Source organism: Gopherus flavomarginatus, chromosome 5 (assembly GCF_025201925.1).
Source record: "Gopherus flavomarginatus isolate rGopFla2 chromosome 5, rGopFla2.mat.asm, whole genome shotgun sequence".
In the NCBI taxonomy this organism is placed as follows: Eukaryota; Metazoa; Chordata; order Testudines; family Testudinidae; genus Gopherus; species Gopherus flavomarginatus.
The window spans coordinates 146,716,782-146,735,098 of NC_066621.1; the positions used below are offsets into that span (position 1 = coordinate 146,716,782).

General features: G+C 42.7%; 1 protein-coding gene across 1 annotated transcript in view; it reads right to left on the reverse strand.

Moving 5' to 3' along the window:
- Positions 1-3,218: 3,218 nt before the first annotated feature.
- The window catches only part of PRKCH (protein kinase C eta), a 170,744-nt gene continuing 155,645 nt past the window's right edge, over positions 3,219-18,317 (reverse strand). The window contains exons 13-14 of the mRNA XM_050952601.1: positions 6,189-6,332; positions 3,219-4,203 (exon numbers count right to left, since the gene is read on the reverse strand). Of these exons, the coding sequence (XP_050808558.1) occupies positions 4,057-4,203; positions 6,189-6,332 (291 nt within the window). The 3' untranslated portion in view covers positions 3,219-4,056. The remainder of the gene's footprint in view (positions 4,204-6,188; positions 6,333-18,317) is intronic.

Genomic DNA, 18,317 nt, shown 5'->3' on the forward strand with positions numbered 1-18,317 from the left:
TCACAGTTTTTCAGCTTTCCTTTGCAACCATGAGGACCAGAAACTTTTTAAAAAAACAAAACCTGAGATTCTCTCCTAATCCCATGACTCCAAGAGCAAGGGTTTTAAATAAAACAACAAATATTGTGAGACTCTCAATACAATTGCAAGGATTGCCAATACTGTGAAAGGCACTTTGACTCCATAAGGGCTTTGCAATTCAAATTGCTTAGTTTGAGATAACAATATTTTTGCAATGGGAAAAGTGAACTTTACTCTTCACTCATCCCCTTGTTCTCAAAATTGCTTGTTCTCAAACTTGAAAAAAATATGGAAAATTTCATCCTAGAAGTTGAAAGGTATGGAAGGTAATGAGGAGATTAGGAAAGAAATGCTTAGGCAACTTCAACTGTACGCAGTAATTTCTTGCACTGCAGTTCGAAAAGGAGTGAAATCATGATGTGGGATTTTATAACTTACGTAAAGCATCTTTAGACAATTGCTACATTTTATTTTAAAATTAAATTCCTAGAAATATTTCAAGGCTAGTGACAATGTTTTTTTCATTGTCTGCCAAGCCGCTGCATTAAAAACGATTCCTTAGACAGCCTACTTGTCATATATCTTGAACCATCTGCCTTCTTTGAATTGCATCTTCCTCTAAACTTTCAAAGGCCTTGTATGAGATTTAGCCCATTTAATTTTATGGCTAAATCTCCTGCATCTCTTTGAAAATGAAAGGATAGTCCATAGCAAGAATTCAGAGCTGAGACATCAAAGACACTTTTCTTTTTAATGCAAGTATTAAAAAGCCTGCATTTATCCTTTTAGGGCAAAGTTGCCTAATAATATTTTGTTCCATGGCCAATTTTCATACTGGAGAGAATACAAGCCTTCTATACTTTAATCTTTGGAAACCAGTGGCTGCTAGTTTAATACACTCCCAATGCAAAGTCTAAAATTAATATACTAAAACTGTCTAATCATATCCACCCAAGCTGGTCATGCTGTCAAAATAACTGGCAGAGCAACTCACGCAGGAGCTTCTTCGTATGGATGCTTTGTTTGAAAAATCAATCTTTAGCTGCATATTCAACAACAGCCTAAACGCTAGATCTGCTTTTGCAAAAACAAAATTATTGCATGGATACTTCCTAATGAGTTGGTATTCATTCTGCAGCCAACTTGGTCTTGAAGGAGTGAAAGCGAAATATCAATTCCTTCTAAAAGAATGGCAGAATTCGGGGAAGCCGGCCAATTGCAGCTGATTCAGCATCTGCTGACTGTGGCAGCTAAATTATTGTTTGCCATTATAGTTCCAGGAAGCCAGCAGAGATGAATGGTTATTCTGAATTGTGAAAACCAGTATGATTATTTTACACAGCACAGCAGAATTGAAAATTACCATGGGATTTCCAGCCCAGGCAAGAGATCTGCACACACATGCTTTTACAATGATGAGGATAATGTAAAAGGTCCTATGGGGTGAATCCTGGCTCCACTAACATCAATGGCAAAATTGCCATCGACTTCCATGGGGCCAGGACTTCACCCCTGACATTCTACTCACCCATCCAAAAACATTTCCCCTGGTGAATGATCAACCAGAAGCTGGCTGTACAAGGGGAGATTTTTTCCTGGTGGGCTCCCTTCACTATGGTGTTAAGTGCAATTAGAGTTACTCCTATTCTCAACTTTCTAGCAGAGATTTTTGTGAAATGTAAATCAGAAACCATGTCATAATGGCCTGCTCCTTGGATTCACTCAGAATATAGATTTCTAGGGGGTACATCAATACAAGTCTTAAAAGTTGGGTTTTCCACATTATCTTGCAATCAGTGATGTAACTAGCTACTGTAATATTGCTGGAGTCTGGTCAGCATGGTGATACAACAGTAAGTTTCGACGTTTATGGGTGATTTGGCGGCTCTAACTCCTGAGGGATTCAAGAATGGTATTCCATGAAGCGCATGGATGTTCAGAGGAGCAGCACTACCAATAAAAGTGAGAGGGATGATATCAGGCATCTGGTGAAGGAGGCATATCACAAATCACCCTCATGGCACAGGTCTCCCCAGAAGGCTACTCTACAATGATCTCCAGTGGGAAGAACTGCCAAAGGGGCTTGCCCACAGAGAACTTGTAACCAGTTGCCTGCTGAACCACTCCTTCCAGTGCTGAAAGTAAGGTTTTTATAATGATCAGTTTTATTCATTTGGTGCCCACCACGTGCTGATTGCTTGTTAAAGAGAGAATCTCTGTTTTCACCAGTGCTCAGATGCTGCTGTGGTGGGTGTGGCCTGATCCAAAGACCACAGAGGTCAAAGAAAGGATACCACTTGACTTCCAAAGGCTTTGGATATGACTGTAACGTCTTGTCCACATAGACAACTTGTACCACTTTAACTAGACCAGCATAATTAAAGTAGTACAACCCCCAAGTATATATGCAAGTTATATTGGTATACAAGTCTTTACAACAGTATAATTTATTCCTGTACAGGAAGAGAAATAAACTATACCAGTATAAGCATTTTTATACTGGTAGAACTGCATCCATAGTAGGGGTTGCTTGTGTGCTGCTCTATCAGTAAAATAAAATAAAATAAAATAAAATAAAATAAATCACACCCCTAACCAATATAGTTTTGCAGGCATATTGTCAGTGTCTAGACCAGACGTGAGAACACGGACTGTCCTTCCCAGACCACCCTTTTTCCAGATTAAACTTGTGACTTGTAACACAAAGCGGCTTTGCAAACTGTTTAAAACTCACCTCCCTTCCCACTAATTGGTATCTGCCTAGGAGGTGGTCAAATCCTCAAGAAAAAAGTTCTAATCCTGACATGTAGGCTGAAGCTTAGCAATGGCTGAAGAAGTTAGTATTGGAAACAGATGTGTCCGCTTTCCAGAAGTGAAGGTGTAGTAGCACATCTGAATCTCCTACTGGAGAGACTGGTTTCTAGAAGCTGCTTTCAGCATTGTACCAACTTGACTATAGCTCACGTGCTTAAGGCTACAATTGATAAGGCATCCCTTCTGAATAACAAGCTCTTAAATACAAACCCAACTAGGTCACCTCTCTCTTTGAATCTTAGTGAAGGTTTATCCTTCTAAGGGGGAGAGTGTTGTCCTTTTATATCATTGCTGCTTATTTGACAATTCTGCTTTCAAACAGCTTGCCAGCTTTGCAGCTCCCATCACAATAACACTACAAATAATATAAGAGCTACCATTTTCCATCAAAGTTTTAATGAGCCAGTGAACTCACAAAAAGGGGCTCCGTATAACATAATTAAATAAAATCTAAGTAAATGGCAAGGTTTCACACACAATATTTTAGTTGAAAACAGCTGGTATGCAGAGAAAGGAGCATCGAGAGTGCATGATGCAAAAAGGCATTTCACAGAATGCAAATGCAAAAACTTTTCATATCACACATACTAAAATACCGAGCTTATAAGTGGCTTCATTCTGGTTTGGAAGAACAGGTGGGGGTGACATTTTTTTGCTAGTCTGCACAGTAAAGTATTTTACATGGAAGCCCAAAACAGGTTCAAAGAGCCATTTGTCCTTAGGATAGAAATAAATACTCCAGAAACAGGTAGCACCACGTGGACCATCTTGCTCAATGAGCCCAGTGGCTGCTGGTTCCTTCCCATGTTTCCAAAGGGGAGGCAGTGCTGGATCCCTCAAAGCTCAGTCTTGCAAAGGTCAGTATTGTAAAATGTCTGTTTGGCTCAGAGCTGCAAAACTCTGCTCATTTCATGCTCACACCAACTCCCCAAACTCATTGCAAATTGCAACTAGTCAGATCTGTGCTGAACCAAGTATCTCAGCATTAATAGTCAGCATTGACTATTTATGATACCATGTTTATTCCAGCCCTATAAATATTGGATATCAGAGTTGCACAAATCCTACAGATTTTTTCTTTTTTATTTCACATTAAGGTAACTTTGTTGTTGGTTCTGTTGCATAATATAAGGCCGTTTCAATGTATTCCTTGAGAATGAAATTCCTGGTAAACCCAATTTTCACTTCTTCCATCAGGTTCTATCACCACCTTCCATGTGGCTATGGCTGTAATTCTGGATCAGTGTATGAAAAGTTTCTAAATTCTTCTTGGTTAATCATTGCAAGAATCCCCTCTTCGATGGGGGTTAGAACTGGTTCTTCTTTTATAAAATCAGGATCAAAATTACTAACATCTTCGCTGCATTTCTGCCAAACAAAAAAGACAAAAAGAGGAGAGGTCAAAAACTTGCACCATCACTTTTCTATTCTCTTTGTTTGTAACTTATTCTCGTCTTGAGCGAGATGAATGACTGCCTCCATGGAGTGCTCAGCTGTTCTGTAACTGACTTTGGGCTGCATCCTGTAAGATGCTGAGTGACCCTGCTTAGCCTGTCCTTTGTAAGGCCCCATAGGCCTTTTGCAGGCAAACCACTCACTGATTTAGTTGACATCAGCTGGCATTTTGGCTGCACTGTCGCTGAATGGCAGACCCCAGGGAGAAGTAATCCCTTACTTTGTTTAGGCGTCATATTGCACAGACTCAGCCTTTCACAGTAGTTATACACACTGTTTCCAATTAGCTGAATCTACACAGTCTTTCCTTATCTGTGCAGTGTCTGAAACGGCCTAGTTGGGGGATATTCTCCTTTGTTCAAAAGCCATTATACTTGTACAATAAGTAATTAGTAATGCTACAGGAAGAACAAACACCCTGTCTCCAGGTGCCGGATTCCTACCCACCCAGTACAAAGTATGATTGTTTTCAATAGAGACTCCAAAGTTGGCTTATGGTACATTTTGACACAATGCTGACTTTTCCTGCCCCAGAACAGCAAGAAGTCTTATTACCACGAGAGTTTATTCTTCCAGATCCACTCTAGCAAGGGAATCCACTAGACTCTGTGGAATGGTCACTTTACACTGTGCAAGAACACGTGCATGTTTAGAGTGAGATTTTTCAAACATACTCAGCATTGGCTCAGCTCTGCTCCCACCTGTGTCTCAAAAGGGCAGTTTACCATTGACTTCCGGGGGGACTGAGAACCTTGGAAAATCCCACTCTGATGGTTTCCTTGACAAGTCTCACAAGCCTTGCACAACCCAAGAGATGTCCAAGCTCAGCAGACACACAGGTCTCTGGATGGTAATAGAAAGACTGGTTCTGAAGTCCGAACTCCTCATTAGCCAAAGCAAAGGCCAAATACCAGAAGGGTGAGCAGATAGCAAGTGTGAAAATTCAGGATGGGGGTGGGAGACAGTAAAAAAAAAAGCCCCAAATATCGGGACTGTCCCTATAAAATCGGGCCATCTGGTCACCCTAAATACCAGGGAAGGCTGGGTCAGGGTCCCAACATTAAGACTGGGGAAGATCCTGGTCCCAGGAAGATTTGGATTCAGGTGAAGGAAAAGGCAGAACATAAAAAGCCTGATCCTGAAAAGTACTGAGCACCTGCAAGAACCACTGCGCCTGATTCTGCATGCACTGAACTCACTGGGATTTGAACAGGAGGGGGCCCACTGACTGCAATGTGAGATGAAGGAGCTCAGCAGCCCTGAGGATTAGGCCCCAGAAGGGAATTTAAAAGGCAGTGGTGCCATCGGAAGCGAACTGGAGAGAATCTCCATTGAGAATGAGTGAGAAAGCATCACAAGGAGCATCCGTGGGGCAGTATGGTATTAGGGGATAGAAGGACCAGCACTCTGTGCTCCCCGTCACTGTAATTATTCAATAGCATTACAGCAGCACCCACAGGCCTCAGCCTGGATCACTGCACCACTGGGCTGGGCACTGTACAAATACCCAGTGAGAGACAGCCCCTGCCTTGCACAGGTCACTGTCTCAATAGACAAGGCAGGATTAAGCTGGGGGAAGGGAAGAATTATTACCCCACATTTTGTACATGGGAATTCAAGCACAGAGGGGGGTTAGGTGCCTAATCTGCTTAAACACTTCTAAAAATATGTCTTTAGATGCTTAAGTATCTTTCTGTCCCAGGCAGATTAAGTGACTTGACCAGCATCACAGACGGAGTCTGTGGCAGAACTGCGAATGGAGCCCACTTCTCCTAAATCCCAGTCCAGTGCCTTAATCACAAAGCCACCCTTCCACTGCATCCTTCTCCCCAGTGGTTATACAGCTAATGAAAGAATTCAACAAAAGGAGATTCTCTTGCTCGCTCCCTATCACTCACAATTCGAGGTCTGAAGGGTGGTTCCATCTGGCGCTGGTTCAGCAGGTCCCAGTCCAGCCCTTTAAAGTAGGGGTGCCTCAGGATAGTGTTCTCTCCACCTTGAGCCAGGCTGCCCAGGCGCATGTTGGGGTTCTTGGTCATAAACTGCAGAGCAAAATAAATGAACCTGGTTAGTCCTTTACTCACATCCAGCAAGGAGACAGGAGAGACACCTATGATTAGCAATCACACAAATACAGGTCCTCAGCTTTCTTGTTGAGCCTACTTTGCTGACCAGACCTTCCACCTTCGTTACACTGGAAGAGCATGCAGGGATCCTGACTCCTCTTTTAGGGAGGGAGCCTGGGTATATTTACGTCCTTGGTCACTTATATTTCAGATACATCCTTGGTTACCATGATAATAAAAGAAGGTTAAAGTGCATCATCTGCAGCACTACTGACACTGCACAGTGTTTTAGGGGGTTTCTTTTTCAAGAACAAAAGCTCTTTATAAGGTTGGTATTTGCCAGCTGCCTGGGCTTTGGATTAGAGTCAGTTTTTAACGGTGCCTTTTTGCTAAACCTCAGCCTGCTGAAGTGAAGCCAGAAACCTGCAACGAGCTTAATGCAGTCTCTCGGGAATCGGAGATGGCTGAGGAGAACGAGGAGGGGTTTGAATGTCACAGATCATTAAGAAGGAAGCAGCAACCCGAAGAAAATTGAACATATGAATTCATACAAGTGACATCACCTTGTGTGTGTGAAACCCATTGGAGGACTCTCCCATCTCTACTATGAGAGGGAGAGCAGCATCAAACTTCAGCTAGGGGTTCTGATCTGGAGGAAAGTAAAAAGAAAACCTATGGATCATCTAACCGGTTCAGTACTAGGGTGAGAGGGATATGGCTTGTACCTTTCAGATTTAGAAATAATGCTCAAGTGAGAATGCGTTTTCAAGCAGTTGGGAAGTTTTTTCTCATATGAGGAATAGAGTATTTTCTTTTGCTTTTAAACTTCAGGACCTAATTTTTTAAAACATGAAAGAAACCAAATCAAAATTCCACCCCCCACCCCCTCAAACATATGATTAATTATGAGTAAGAGAAATCCAATTCAATTTGATTGGAAAAAACCAGCCACTTCAATTTGCTGGGAGACCTGAAATGGCAGCAGAAAGGAACATCAGGGTCACTGGTTGAGTTGTCCAGATGCGTTTCTCGATGATGAAAGAGCATTACATTCAGTAAATACCACAGCAGCCACACCAGGCATCTGGTCACTGTTGATAGAATTTTAAGTCTATTGCATCCTCGGCAATGAGAAAATTAAAATGAGCAGGAGGAGCTTTGAGAAACCTTCTTGAATTCGACTGGAAGAACCTTTCAGAAGGCTGGAATTCCTTGAAGAGGAGTTACTAAAAGGCCCAGTCATTCCCTCCCCTGGACAGACCCATGAGAGGGGATGGAGATCATTGGAAATTCTGTAAGATTCACTTTAAGGAGTTTCCTCCACATTTCCCCCCCGAATGGGATGGGCTTTCTGACCTCATGTAAGTGTGCATGGGGGATTTTGCAGCCTGGGAAGCCTATAGGACCCTCAGCTCCACAAATAAACCAAACACCACCCTCTTGGAATTCAGGCCACTAGCACAGGGAGCCAGCTCCTGTATGGAGCTCTCTGATCTCCTAACCTGTCACTGGCTCTCCCATCCTATGTCTGTTTTCCATCAACCCTGCCAGGAGATGCAGAAGGGGAGTTAATGCAGTTTACTGCAGCTGATAATCTGGATTCACAGGTGGCTGTGCCCTAAACATGCCCCTTCTGTACCACAAAGCTCCAGCTATGTGGTATCTCCTGGGTGGGGACAAAATGCAGTGGAGGGGCTGATTACCTCCTATGAACGCCCCTTCCTATTCTACCTGCTTTTGTTCATCTCTGCCAGCACAATCCAAGGGAAGTACGCATCCCCAAAACACTCTGATTTGGGATTAGTGGATACCCCTTGATCTATTTCTCTGTAAAATCTTCCATGACCGCTCAGATTCCAATCCATATACAAATCAGTGAGGGGCAAAGCGAAACCTATTCAGAGCCTTTATATGAACTTCTTAGGTTTGCAAAAGTGACTGGAAATCATATGATAACAGACTCGCTTGTGAGATTCCCTGTGCTGTTGCTTCCAGTCATGCTGGAGAGATGAGAACGCCTCTCCTACTGTTTTAGCAGACCCACTTCTGAACCCAGAGGTAAAGTAAAAATTACTGTTTTTCTTATTTGTATTACAGTGGTTCTTAGAGGCCCCTACCATAGTCAGGTCCCATTGTGCTAGGGCCTGTACAAACACATAGTACAAGACAGTATTTTCCCCCAAAAACTCGGATTAAATAGGCAAGACATAGGAAGGGAAGGAGAAATGGAGGCACATCTAGATGAAGTAACTTGTCCAAGGTCACACAGCAGCTGGAAAGAGAGCCCAAGTCTCCTGAATCCCAGCCCAGTACCTATCCACTACACTAAGCTACCTCTGCTTAGAATGAAAAATAACAAAAATTTTCAAGTCACAGCAAAGTCTCATGGAGGATAGGTCCATCAATGGATATGGGCAAGGATGGTGTCTCTAGCCTCTGTTTGCCAAAGCTGGGAATGGGCAACAGGGGATGGATCACTTGTTCTGTTCATTCTGTTCATTCCTTTTGAAGCACTTGACATTGACCACTGCTCGAAGACAGGATACTGGGCTAGACGGACCTTTGGTCTGATCCAGTATAGCCATTCTGATGTTCTAAAGGCTTGGTACATGTAGGTTCAAGCCATATAACCAATAAAAATCAGAATTGGTCTGTCCATTCACAAAACCAACCCAGAGCCCTAGGAAGTAGGAGTGTGCTTACATTCTCACTGGAGTGTCTTATTAAGCATTACACCAAAACTGCATCAAGCAAAGGCATCCAGTGCAACAAATCAAAATCCACCCAATTGTTCTGGTTCTGTTAGCTGGCTCTGATTAGTACAGTAGCCTCCTGCCTCTCCTGAACCTCCTCAGGGAATTATAGCTGACACAAGACAGTAGGTATCTCAAACCCGAATGTATCTGGTTTTTGGTATTCAAAGGCGGCAGGAAGGGAATCAGTCCTTCCCATTTGCTCACTTATGGAATGCACTTCTCACTGCCTGCCCCCTGGGACAGTTGTGGGAAGATGCATAATTACTGCCAAGCTCATGGCTGGGCCGCTGCGAAAATCCTTTTGAAGTGATCCTTGTTTCAGAAGAGTAAATATCTTTGGAAATGATTCGAACGACTGGATACCTGATCAAAGAGCCTCCTTCTCTTGTGCTTCATAACTGATGTATAAATTCAGTCCTGTTCTGCAGTTTGTCTGGCTTTGGAAGTGTGTGCGTTCAGTGTGCACAGGCACGGGGGCTCAAGTGATAACACAGAAGCCTGAACAATTATCTTTATGTCTCTCTCAAAAATAAAGGGCCTCTATCTCATTTACAGTCAGGCCCCTTTACACCACTTTGACAGAGTAGGTGGGTCCTTAAGAGTGAGTGTAAATAACTCAATTTTCCAAAGGCACCTTTACATGACCAGAGAGATAGCAAAGGGCAGGGCCAGCTCCAGGCACCAGCATTCCAAGCTGGTGCTTGGGGCGGCAATCTGCAAGGGGCGGCAGTCCCTGTTGTTTTGCCCCCAAGCAGCACACCGAATTGCCGCCGTGGGTGGGAAGGAGGGGCAGTCCATGTGCCATTAGGGCGGCAGGCACGTTTCCGCAGTGGTGGCAATTCAGCGGCAGCTTCTATGTTTAGCTGTCCGCAGCGGTTTCAGCTAAACATAGAAGCTGCCGCCGAATTGCCGCCGCTGCGGAAATGCGCCTGCCGCCCTAAGGGCACATGGACTGCCCCCGCCGCCCGCAGTGGCAATTCGGCGCGCTGCTTGGGGCGGCAAAAACTGTAGAGCTGGCCCTGGCAAAGGGCTGTATTAAATGAGAATCAGGCCCAAAATATTCTGTTTTAAAACAGGCAGGACACAATTTGAAAGGACAGTCACATTTATTATCATCACACATAAGTGCATCCATCTCTGACTGACTTCTTTTATACTGTACTGAGGCATTTTGAATGCAAATACAGCTCAGTGTGTGATTTATCATGTTGAAATTCTAGCCCTTCGATGTCATTATACAGTACATGCAAACTATTACTATATTCATGATACCCCAGAACATCCTCCCCAATTGACAGCACATCTGCCTGTGTCTCATGCCTCTATGACCCAGGGGCTGTCACAAACACCATGCTGTTTGCCATTTCCAGTCTGGTCTGGGATGGGATCTGAGTTACTACAGATAATTATTTCCTGGGTGCTGGCTGGTGAGTCTGGCCCAGATGCTCAGGGTTTAACTGATCGCCATATTTGGGGTCAAGAAGGAATTTTCCTCCAGGGTAGATTGGCAGAGGCACTGGAGGTTTTTCGCCTTCCTCTGCAGCGTGGGGCACAGGTCACTTGCTGGAGGATTCTCTGCACCTTGAGGTCTTTAAACCATGATTTGAGGACTTCAATAACTCAGACATAGGTTAGGGGTTTGTTACAGGAGTGGGTGGGTGAGATTCTGTGGCCTGCGTTGTGCAGGAGGTCAGACTAGATGATCATAATGGTTCATTCTGACCTTAAAGTCTGTAAGTGCATGAAATCTTATCGTGATTTCTAGAAATGGTGTGTCTGGAGCAGACTGGATACAGTCTGCATGTTTTATGTGGGAAATAGTTGGGTTTAACATCATCAAGCACAGTAGGTATCTGGCAACTGAGTCCCAGGAAAAACAGAATGCTAACAGCGCCTCTTACTAATTGTGTCAATGTTAATATTTTGTGCCATAATTAGTTACATATCGTAGCATATAATGCACTTCAAATTAAAGGCTGAAACGTTCGAAGCCACCTAAGGGATTTGGGTGCCCGATTCTCATTAAATTTAATAATCTAAAAGATATGCTCTAATTCAGCCCAAAGTAATGGGGTGCACATAGGATTCACTGACTGAAATTCTAAGGCAGGAGGTCAAACAGACGATTATGATGGTCTCTTCTGGCCTTAAAAACCTATGAAACTCCCTAGGCAGCTTAGGACCTCAGTAAAAATGTTGTATTATTTATTCTTTGTATTATGGTAGTATCTAGAGGCCTAATAGCAGGGACTCGGTATGCTAGCTGTTATACATATACACAGGAAAAGACAGCCCCTAAATAGACAGGACAGACAAAGAGGGGGATGAAAAAAAGTATGATCTCCATTTTACTGATGGGTAACTGAAGCATAAGTGGCTCAAGGTCACAGCGCAAGTCTGTGGCAGAGCAGGGAACTAAACCCAGCTCTCCGGAGTTGCAATCCAATGCCTTAACCACAAAGACCAGCCTTCCTCTCTAAAGTGTTTACGTGATGTTATGGGAGATTGAAGCCTGTGCCAATGCCTCAAAAATTTATCCAATACCTTCCTAACTAGTCAGTGGCAGGACGGGTATTGCAGGATGCCATGCTAGGCCACCAGAGAGCTCTGAGGGCTTCTGGATACCAGATGAGACATTAATAGGACAAGGGAAAACACATAAGGACATTTAAAAAATCCAGGGCCTGGACTCTAGGATTGTACTGGGAAATGATAAACTCTGGAAGAGGAAAGTCTTGGCTCCATTTAGAATCCAGAGAGAAACAAGACTTAGGCCAATATTCATTCATAATCAGGCCAAGGTCTGAAAGACCTACAGAGCCTTCCAGGGCCAACTCTTCTGTGTTTTGGCAGGTAATGGAAGATGACTCACAGGTAAAAGGTTTCCCTTGGAAAATGTCATTTAGTACTTAATCAGTATCTGTACTTTGCACCAATAACTAGACAACTAAGATGAATATCTGCCTCTGGATCCAGCCCTACCTACAAACTGCCCATCAAAGACATACATAGAAAGAATGAGACAACCCTTAGCAAAAGAAAAACAGGTTAAAATTGTATGTCACTTGATCCTGCTTCCACTGAAATCAATGGCCTCTGTCTACATGAGTTTGTAAAGCTGTAAACTCAGTTAGATTGAACCTGACCTCATCTGAACTTCCCACAGGGGCATCAGCCAAAAACAGCACACTGAGCCAGAACACCTGACCTCCATGGAATTATTGATACATATTTACTGAAAGAACATGTAATGAATCACTCCATCCAGTGAAGAGTGGAAGATTAGTCTGCCAGCGACGCTACAACAGAGATTGCAGGGATAAGGGAGCTCACCACTGGGAAAATATTTTGTCACCTACCAGAGTTAAATCTGTAGACAGGTGGACTATTCTGTACACTGCTTGCTCCAAAGTACTGCAATGGATTTATAAAGAACCATGGCTTGTAAACTTGTCTAGAATGTGCAGAAATGTTTGCACAAACTAGGTTTCTAATAATATTTTCCTTGCCTTTTAGAGTTTTATATATAACGATCTCTCTCACACACACACGCTCTCAGCATTATTTTAACGTATCTACAGGGCCGGCGTTACCATTTAGGCAGCCTAGGCAATCACCTAGGGCGCCAGAATAATTGGTGGGCACTGTTTTGCCGGAGGGGGCGGCAGGCAGCTCCGGTGGAGCTGCCGCAGTGGTGCCTGTGGAGGGTCTGCTGGTCCACGGCTCCAGTGGAGCTACCGCAGTCGTGCCTGCGGGCGGTCCATCGGAGCCGCGCGAGGAGCCGATCGTTCACAGGTACGACTGCAGCAGCTCCACCGGAGCCGTGGGACCAGCACGCGGGCGGGCGAAATTGCCATCTGCCTAGGGAGCTCAAACCTCTACCGCCGGTCCTGCGTATCTATTTTGCATTTATCTATCATCAGTGATTAGTTTCACACATAATATTGTGGTGAGTAGGTTACTTCTTAGTGGGGGGAAATGTAAAAAATCCAAACATGAGGGGTGAGGGGAAAAACATCTCAGGAACTTGGAAGGGTAAGGAATGAAAATGTCTTCTTTAGCCACAACTTGTACTACAGTAGTGTGTAGCTGTCACAACTCAGGTCATTGAGTTAGGTTGCTTATGTACACTTAGTAAGACAGAATCGAAGCCCTGAGGAGCTTACGATCTAAACAGATGAGAGAGAGAGACACAGCAGGTAAATATTTAATGAAGTGTTATTATCCCCATTTTACAGTTGGGGAACTGAAGTACAGAGAAGTTAAGTGACCAGCCCAAAGACACACAGAGAGTCTGTGGCAGAGCTGATGACAGATCTCCTGAGTCCCAACCCATCTCTTAACCACATGACCACCATTCTTCAAATGGACACTGAGCCAGACCATCCCAATCCAACTCTTGCATTCAAGATGTTAAGCAAAAGCAATATTTCCTTGTACTTTTTCTTAGCATTTCCCTCTTGTTGTTAGTGAAGTATGATAAACACAAAAAGGAAAAGCAAGACTGCACTAGACTAATAGAACCAAAATACAGCTCCCTTGGGAATGAGACAGAACAGAATGCGCTCTCCAGGATACTCAGGCTCATTCAGAGGAGTGGCCTGGAACAACAAAACAGAAATTAACTCTAAAGGAGGGTTTCTCAAAGATCTATCTGATTTTAGACAAAGAGGAATCGTTATATAAATAGAGCAATTACTCTAATTAAGGCTTCCCTTCATGAATCTTGTGACTGAACACTGGACTTGCAACAAACGTGGTTTGACTATTATGTAAGCAAAACAAACCAACAATATATGATTTCATCAGCCTGCAGCAGCCCCTAAACAAAGGGGAAGAAAGATGGCTCTACATTTGTTAATGACGTGAAGTCAGGAGGCACACACATAGCATAGGAGCACTTCATTAGCAGCTCTTATGGGGCTCAGTCCTGAGTTCCTTTCTTGGACAAGACTCTCATTACCTACCATGAGAGCACTGCCTGAATTAGATCAGGAGTATAACTCCCAAAAGTGCCTAAATGGCTCAGAAGCCGCAATCCCATTTTCAAAAGTGACTCAGGCACTTCGGTTCCACTGACTGTCACTGACAGTTAGGCTCCTAAGTGCTGAAGTCATTTTTTGAACATAGGATTTAGACTTCCAAGTCAATGAGGCACTTTTGAAAATGTCAGCTCTCTTCCACACTTAGGATTTGCCCCGATTTCAGCTATCAGTGGCCAGATGCAGCAGTAGCAGTACTGCTACTTGGCCCCTTGCGCAGTATGGTAAATTGCTATAAGCTGTGATGCCTACAAGTTTACCATAGTTTTAAGCAGAGGTGAGCTCCATTGATGCAAATAACAACATTGCCTGTCTGTGTTGGGGTTCTGGCTACTGATGGCAGGAATCAAGGCAAATTCTCCGATGTAGACAAGGCCTGAAGAATGCAGTATTAGGTCTAGAGAGTAGAAATATACTTGAAATGCATTTTTGAAAATGGGGGGAAATTCTTGGTTATTTCCCCTTTCCAGCTATGAAGTAAAGAGGATATGGGCAAGACTAAAACACTCTGCTCTGCTCTTCCCGAAAGCCACATGGAGTGTAAAACTTAACATCTATCTAGCAACAGCTTCAGTGCTACCGCCCCCAGTGCTAAGGATAAAAATGTCAGTGCTGCAGAGGTTAACTTCACTGATATTAAACTGAGATAAGTTTGGTCTCAATCCTGCTTGGTCTCTAGATGATCACGGGACCACTGATCGAGGGTCTGACAATTCCAACGGCTATAGAGAACAAAGAAGATTACTCTGTTGTGAAGATTGTTGAGGAAGATGGATGCGCAAAATAAATCAGAGTAGAAAGAGGAAGCAGTGTGAGTGATTGACACATCTGGGGCTACATTTTCTGCAGCTGTTAATGGGTAAAGCTTCATTGACATCAATGGAATTTTGACCATTCACACAGCAGAGAATCTGGTCCCAAAAGGTGGCTCTCTGCCCCAGGTGAAGTTAGAATATGATCATTTAGCTTCAAACTATCTTCTTGTACTGGAATCTGCTTGCTTCCCCCCAACTTTTTCAGATGTTCCCATCAACACAAATACAACACAAAAATGGATAGACTTAGGCCAAAATTTTCAAACTTGGGTACCTAAAATAAAAAAATTAATCGTAATTAATCACACAATTAAAAAAATTAAGCACAATTAATTGCACTGATAAACAATAATAGAATACTATTTATACAAATATTTTTGGATGTTTTCCACATTTTCAAATATATTGATTTCAATTACAACACAGAATACAAAGTGTACAGTGTTTATTTTAATTAATACATTTTTTTTTTAATGAGTGTCATCAGTATGGAAGCATGTCCTCTGGAATGGTGGCTGAAGCACGGAGCATACAAATGTTCAGCATATCTGGCACATAAATACCTTGCAATGCTGGCTACGGAAGTGCCATGCGAACATTTGTTCTCACTTTCAGGTGAAATTGTAAATAAGAAGCAGGCAGCATTATCTTCTGTAAATGTAGACAAACTTGTTTGTTTGAGCAATTGGCTGAACAAGAAGTAGGACTGAGTGGACTTGTAGGCTCTAAAGTTTTACATTGTTTTGTTTTTGAGTGCAGTCGTGTAACCAAAAAAATAAAAATAAAAAAATCTACATTTATAAGTTGCGCTTTCATGATAAAGAGATTGCACTACAGTACTCGTAGGAGGTGAACTGAGAAATACTATTTCTTTTAAAAAGATACTTGACACTATTTCTTTTGTTTATCATTTTTACAATGCAAATATTTGTAATAAAAATAATATAAAGTGATCACTGTACACTTTGTATTTTGGGTTGTAATTTAAATAAATGTATTTGAAAATGCGGAAAGCATCCAAAATAGTTAATAAATTTCAATTTGTAGTCTATTGTTTAACAGTGTGATTAAAACTGAGATTAATTGTGATTCATTTTTTAAATCGTGATTCATTTTTTTCAGTTAATCACGAGTTAACTGCGATTAATCGACAGCCTTACTAATAATGTATTAATGTAGACAAGCTTCTCATAGACTTGAAGAAGAGAGAATATTTAGTGTGATCCCTTTGGAAGTTCTCTCAGCTGGGAAGCTACAGGGATTCCAGAATGATGGTTCTGAGACTGGAGCTGGAGAACTGCTCAGGAAATGCAAGATGCAAAGTAAATAAAAGTTGTTTACAAGGATCCAGCACAGAGCTTCAGAAAGTGAGTGAAATATTTTAGTGTGGCTTTGACAGCCAAAGCTTAATATAACAGAGACAGAATTTATTGGGTCTGCCAACTCAGAAAGGATGCCAAAAGGGAACGATGTATTTGCATATTTGAAGGCATTTTTAATATCTGCTTTAGTTAGTCAGGCTGCTTGACTCTGAGGAGAAGCAATGAGTTCATCATGGCTCCTCTTTGATTTCAGTTGTGTCCACCATAGTGTTCATCCTTTCTCCTTTAATCCTTGTCTAAAATCTTACAGTACCCGGTTTGTTGCACAAACAAGTTCACGCTTGTTGTTCTGGCACTGTGTGCAAAACAGATTAGCTGCTGCCTTCTATTTGTTCTTAACACAAAGAACTTGGGCTGGATCCATGGACCACGAGTGCAAATAAGGGAGAGCACTGTGGTAACACTCCATGTGTTCTCTGGGTGATGTGCCAGTGTAGTCAGCTATAAGCCAGCCCTGGTTCTCTCCTCTCACACTCCAGTCCACTGTAGGATGCATTCTGGGATGCAGCTGGAGAGCACAGCAGCCAGCAGAAGTTACAGCAGTCACAAGGTTGCTCTGACTTGCCCAGGGGCCAAACTAGCCCTAAGATTTTGGGGATGAGGCAGAAAGGTGGCAGAAGGTTGAGCTCAGTCCTATGTATTTGTTTCTCTGTTCCCCTGGCACTGGTAGCAGTTTGCTTGTATTATGTTCTTTAAAAAAATCTGTTTAATAAAAAAAATAAAAATAAAAACTTCTTACTGCAAGAACCCTCTCCCACCATCTCTCTTAACTAATGACATTTTCAAGTTGTTGATTGGGACAAGACTGAGGCTCATCTGGCTGCATGCTCTCTCATGGACTCGGGAAGGCATTCCTAAAAGTATGTTGATGAGCATGCGTAAGGTGTCCTACACTAGCTGTAACGAATATAGCTGGTAATGTTGACATCCCCTAGGATGCATAGTTTATTTCTCCTGCATTCTCATTGCTTTCTTTACTGCAGGTTGCCTGGGCTGAGGGCTATAGGGGAATTTTTTTCAGTATCTCTCAGATCTAGTTTCTGGTCAGATTTGAGTACGTCCATTTAGCACAGATTCAGTCTCTGAGTGCTTTATTTTCGAGCAATTATCCTCCATTTACTTGGACTGAATCACATTTAGCACTTACCACATAAGATATTAAAATGATCTCAGCTCTGCTTTAATTGCATTTGTATGGGGGGGCCTCACCATTTTCTGGGCTTCCTTACTTGGTATCACTTGCAAACTAGGAAAATCTCTGTTTTCTATACACTGTTATCTACCTTATCTATAAAAATAAACTGGTTCACTGCACTAGACTTTGATTTAAAAGGTGCAATTATGGTGGTATTTATATGAACACATAAAACATTGACCAGAATGCACTACCAGAGTTCCCCTACTTAGCATGCTGCTTTGGTGCTTGATTCTGCCATCCTTATGCACCCTGAGTAGTACCTAACTCGGAGCAGCCCCACTGATTTCAGTGACACTACTTGTGGAACTACTCAGTGTAAGTAAGGATGGCTGAATTACACCTCAAAGCAACAGGCTAACAGAGGCATGCTGGCAGCAGGGCATTCTGGGAAATTTGGTATGCTCATTGCTATCCAACAATTACAAGGTGGCTGTGTGGCTCTGAACTACCCCCGGATCTTTTGCTCTTATGGGCTGCAGTGGAATGAAAACTCTTTACAGAAAATTGCACCCTGCTTTTTTGATTAATAGATTAAAATTGGGGGAGGTAGAGGAAGACACTGTGCCTTCGTATGAACGTACAGCACCCAGCATAATGGGGCCCTGATCATGACTGGGGTCTACTGGGCAGAACTGGAACACAAACAGTAGTGATAATAATAAACAATGAATCTTTTAAGTAGCTGTTAGGAGTTCCACACAAAAGAATCTCTCTCTCTACTGAAAATTAAGGGACTTTCCTTGTGCTGTACTCTGAAAGACTCCAGAG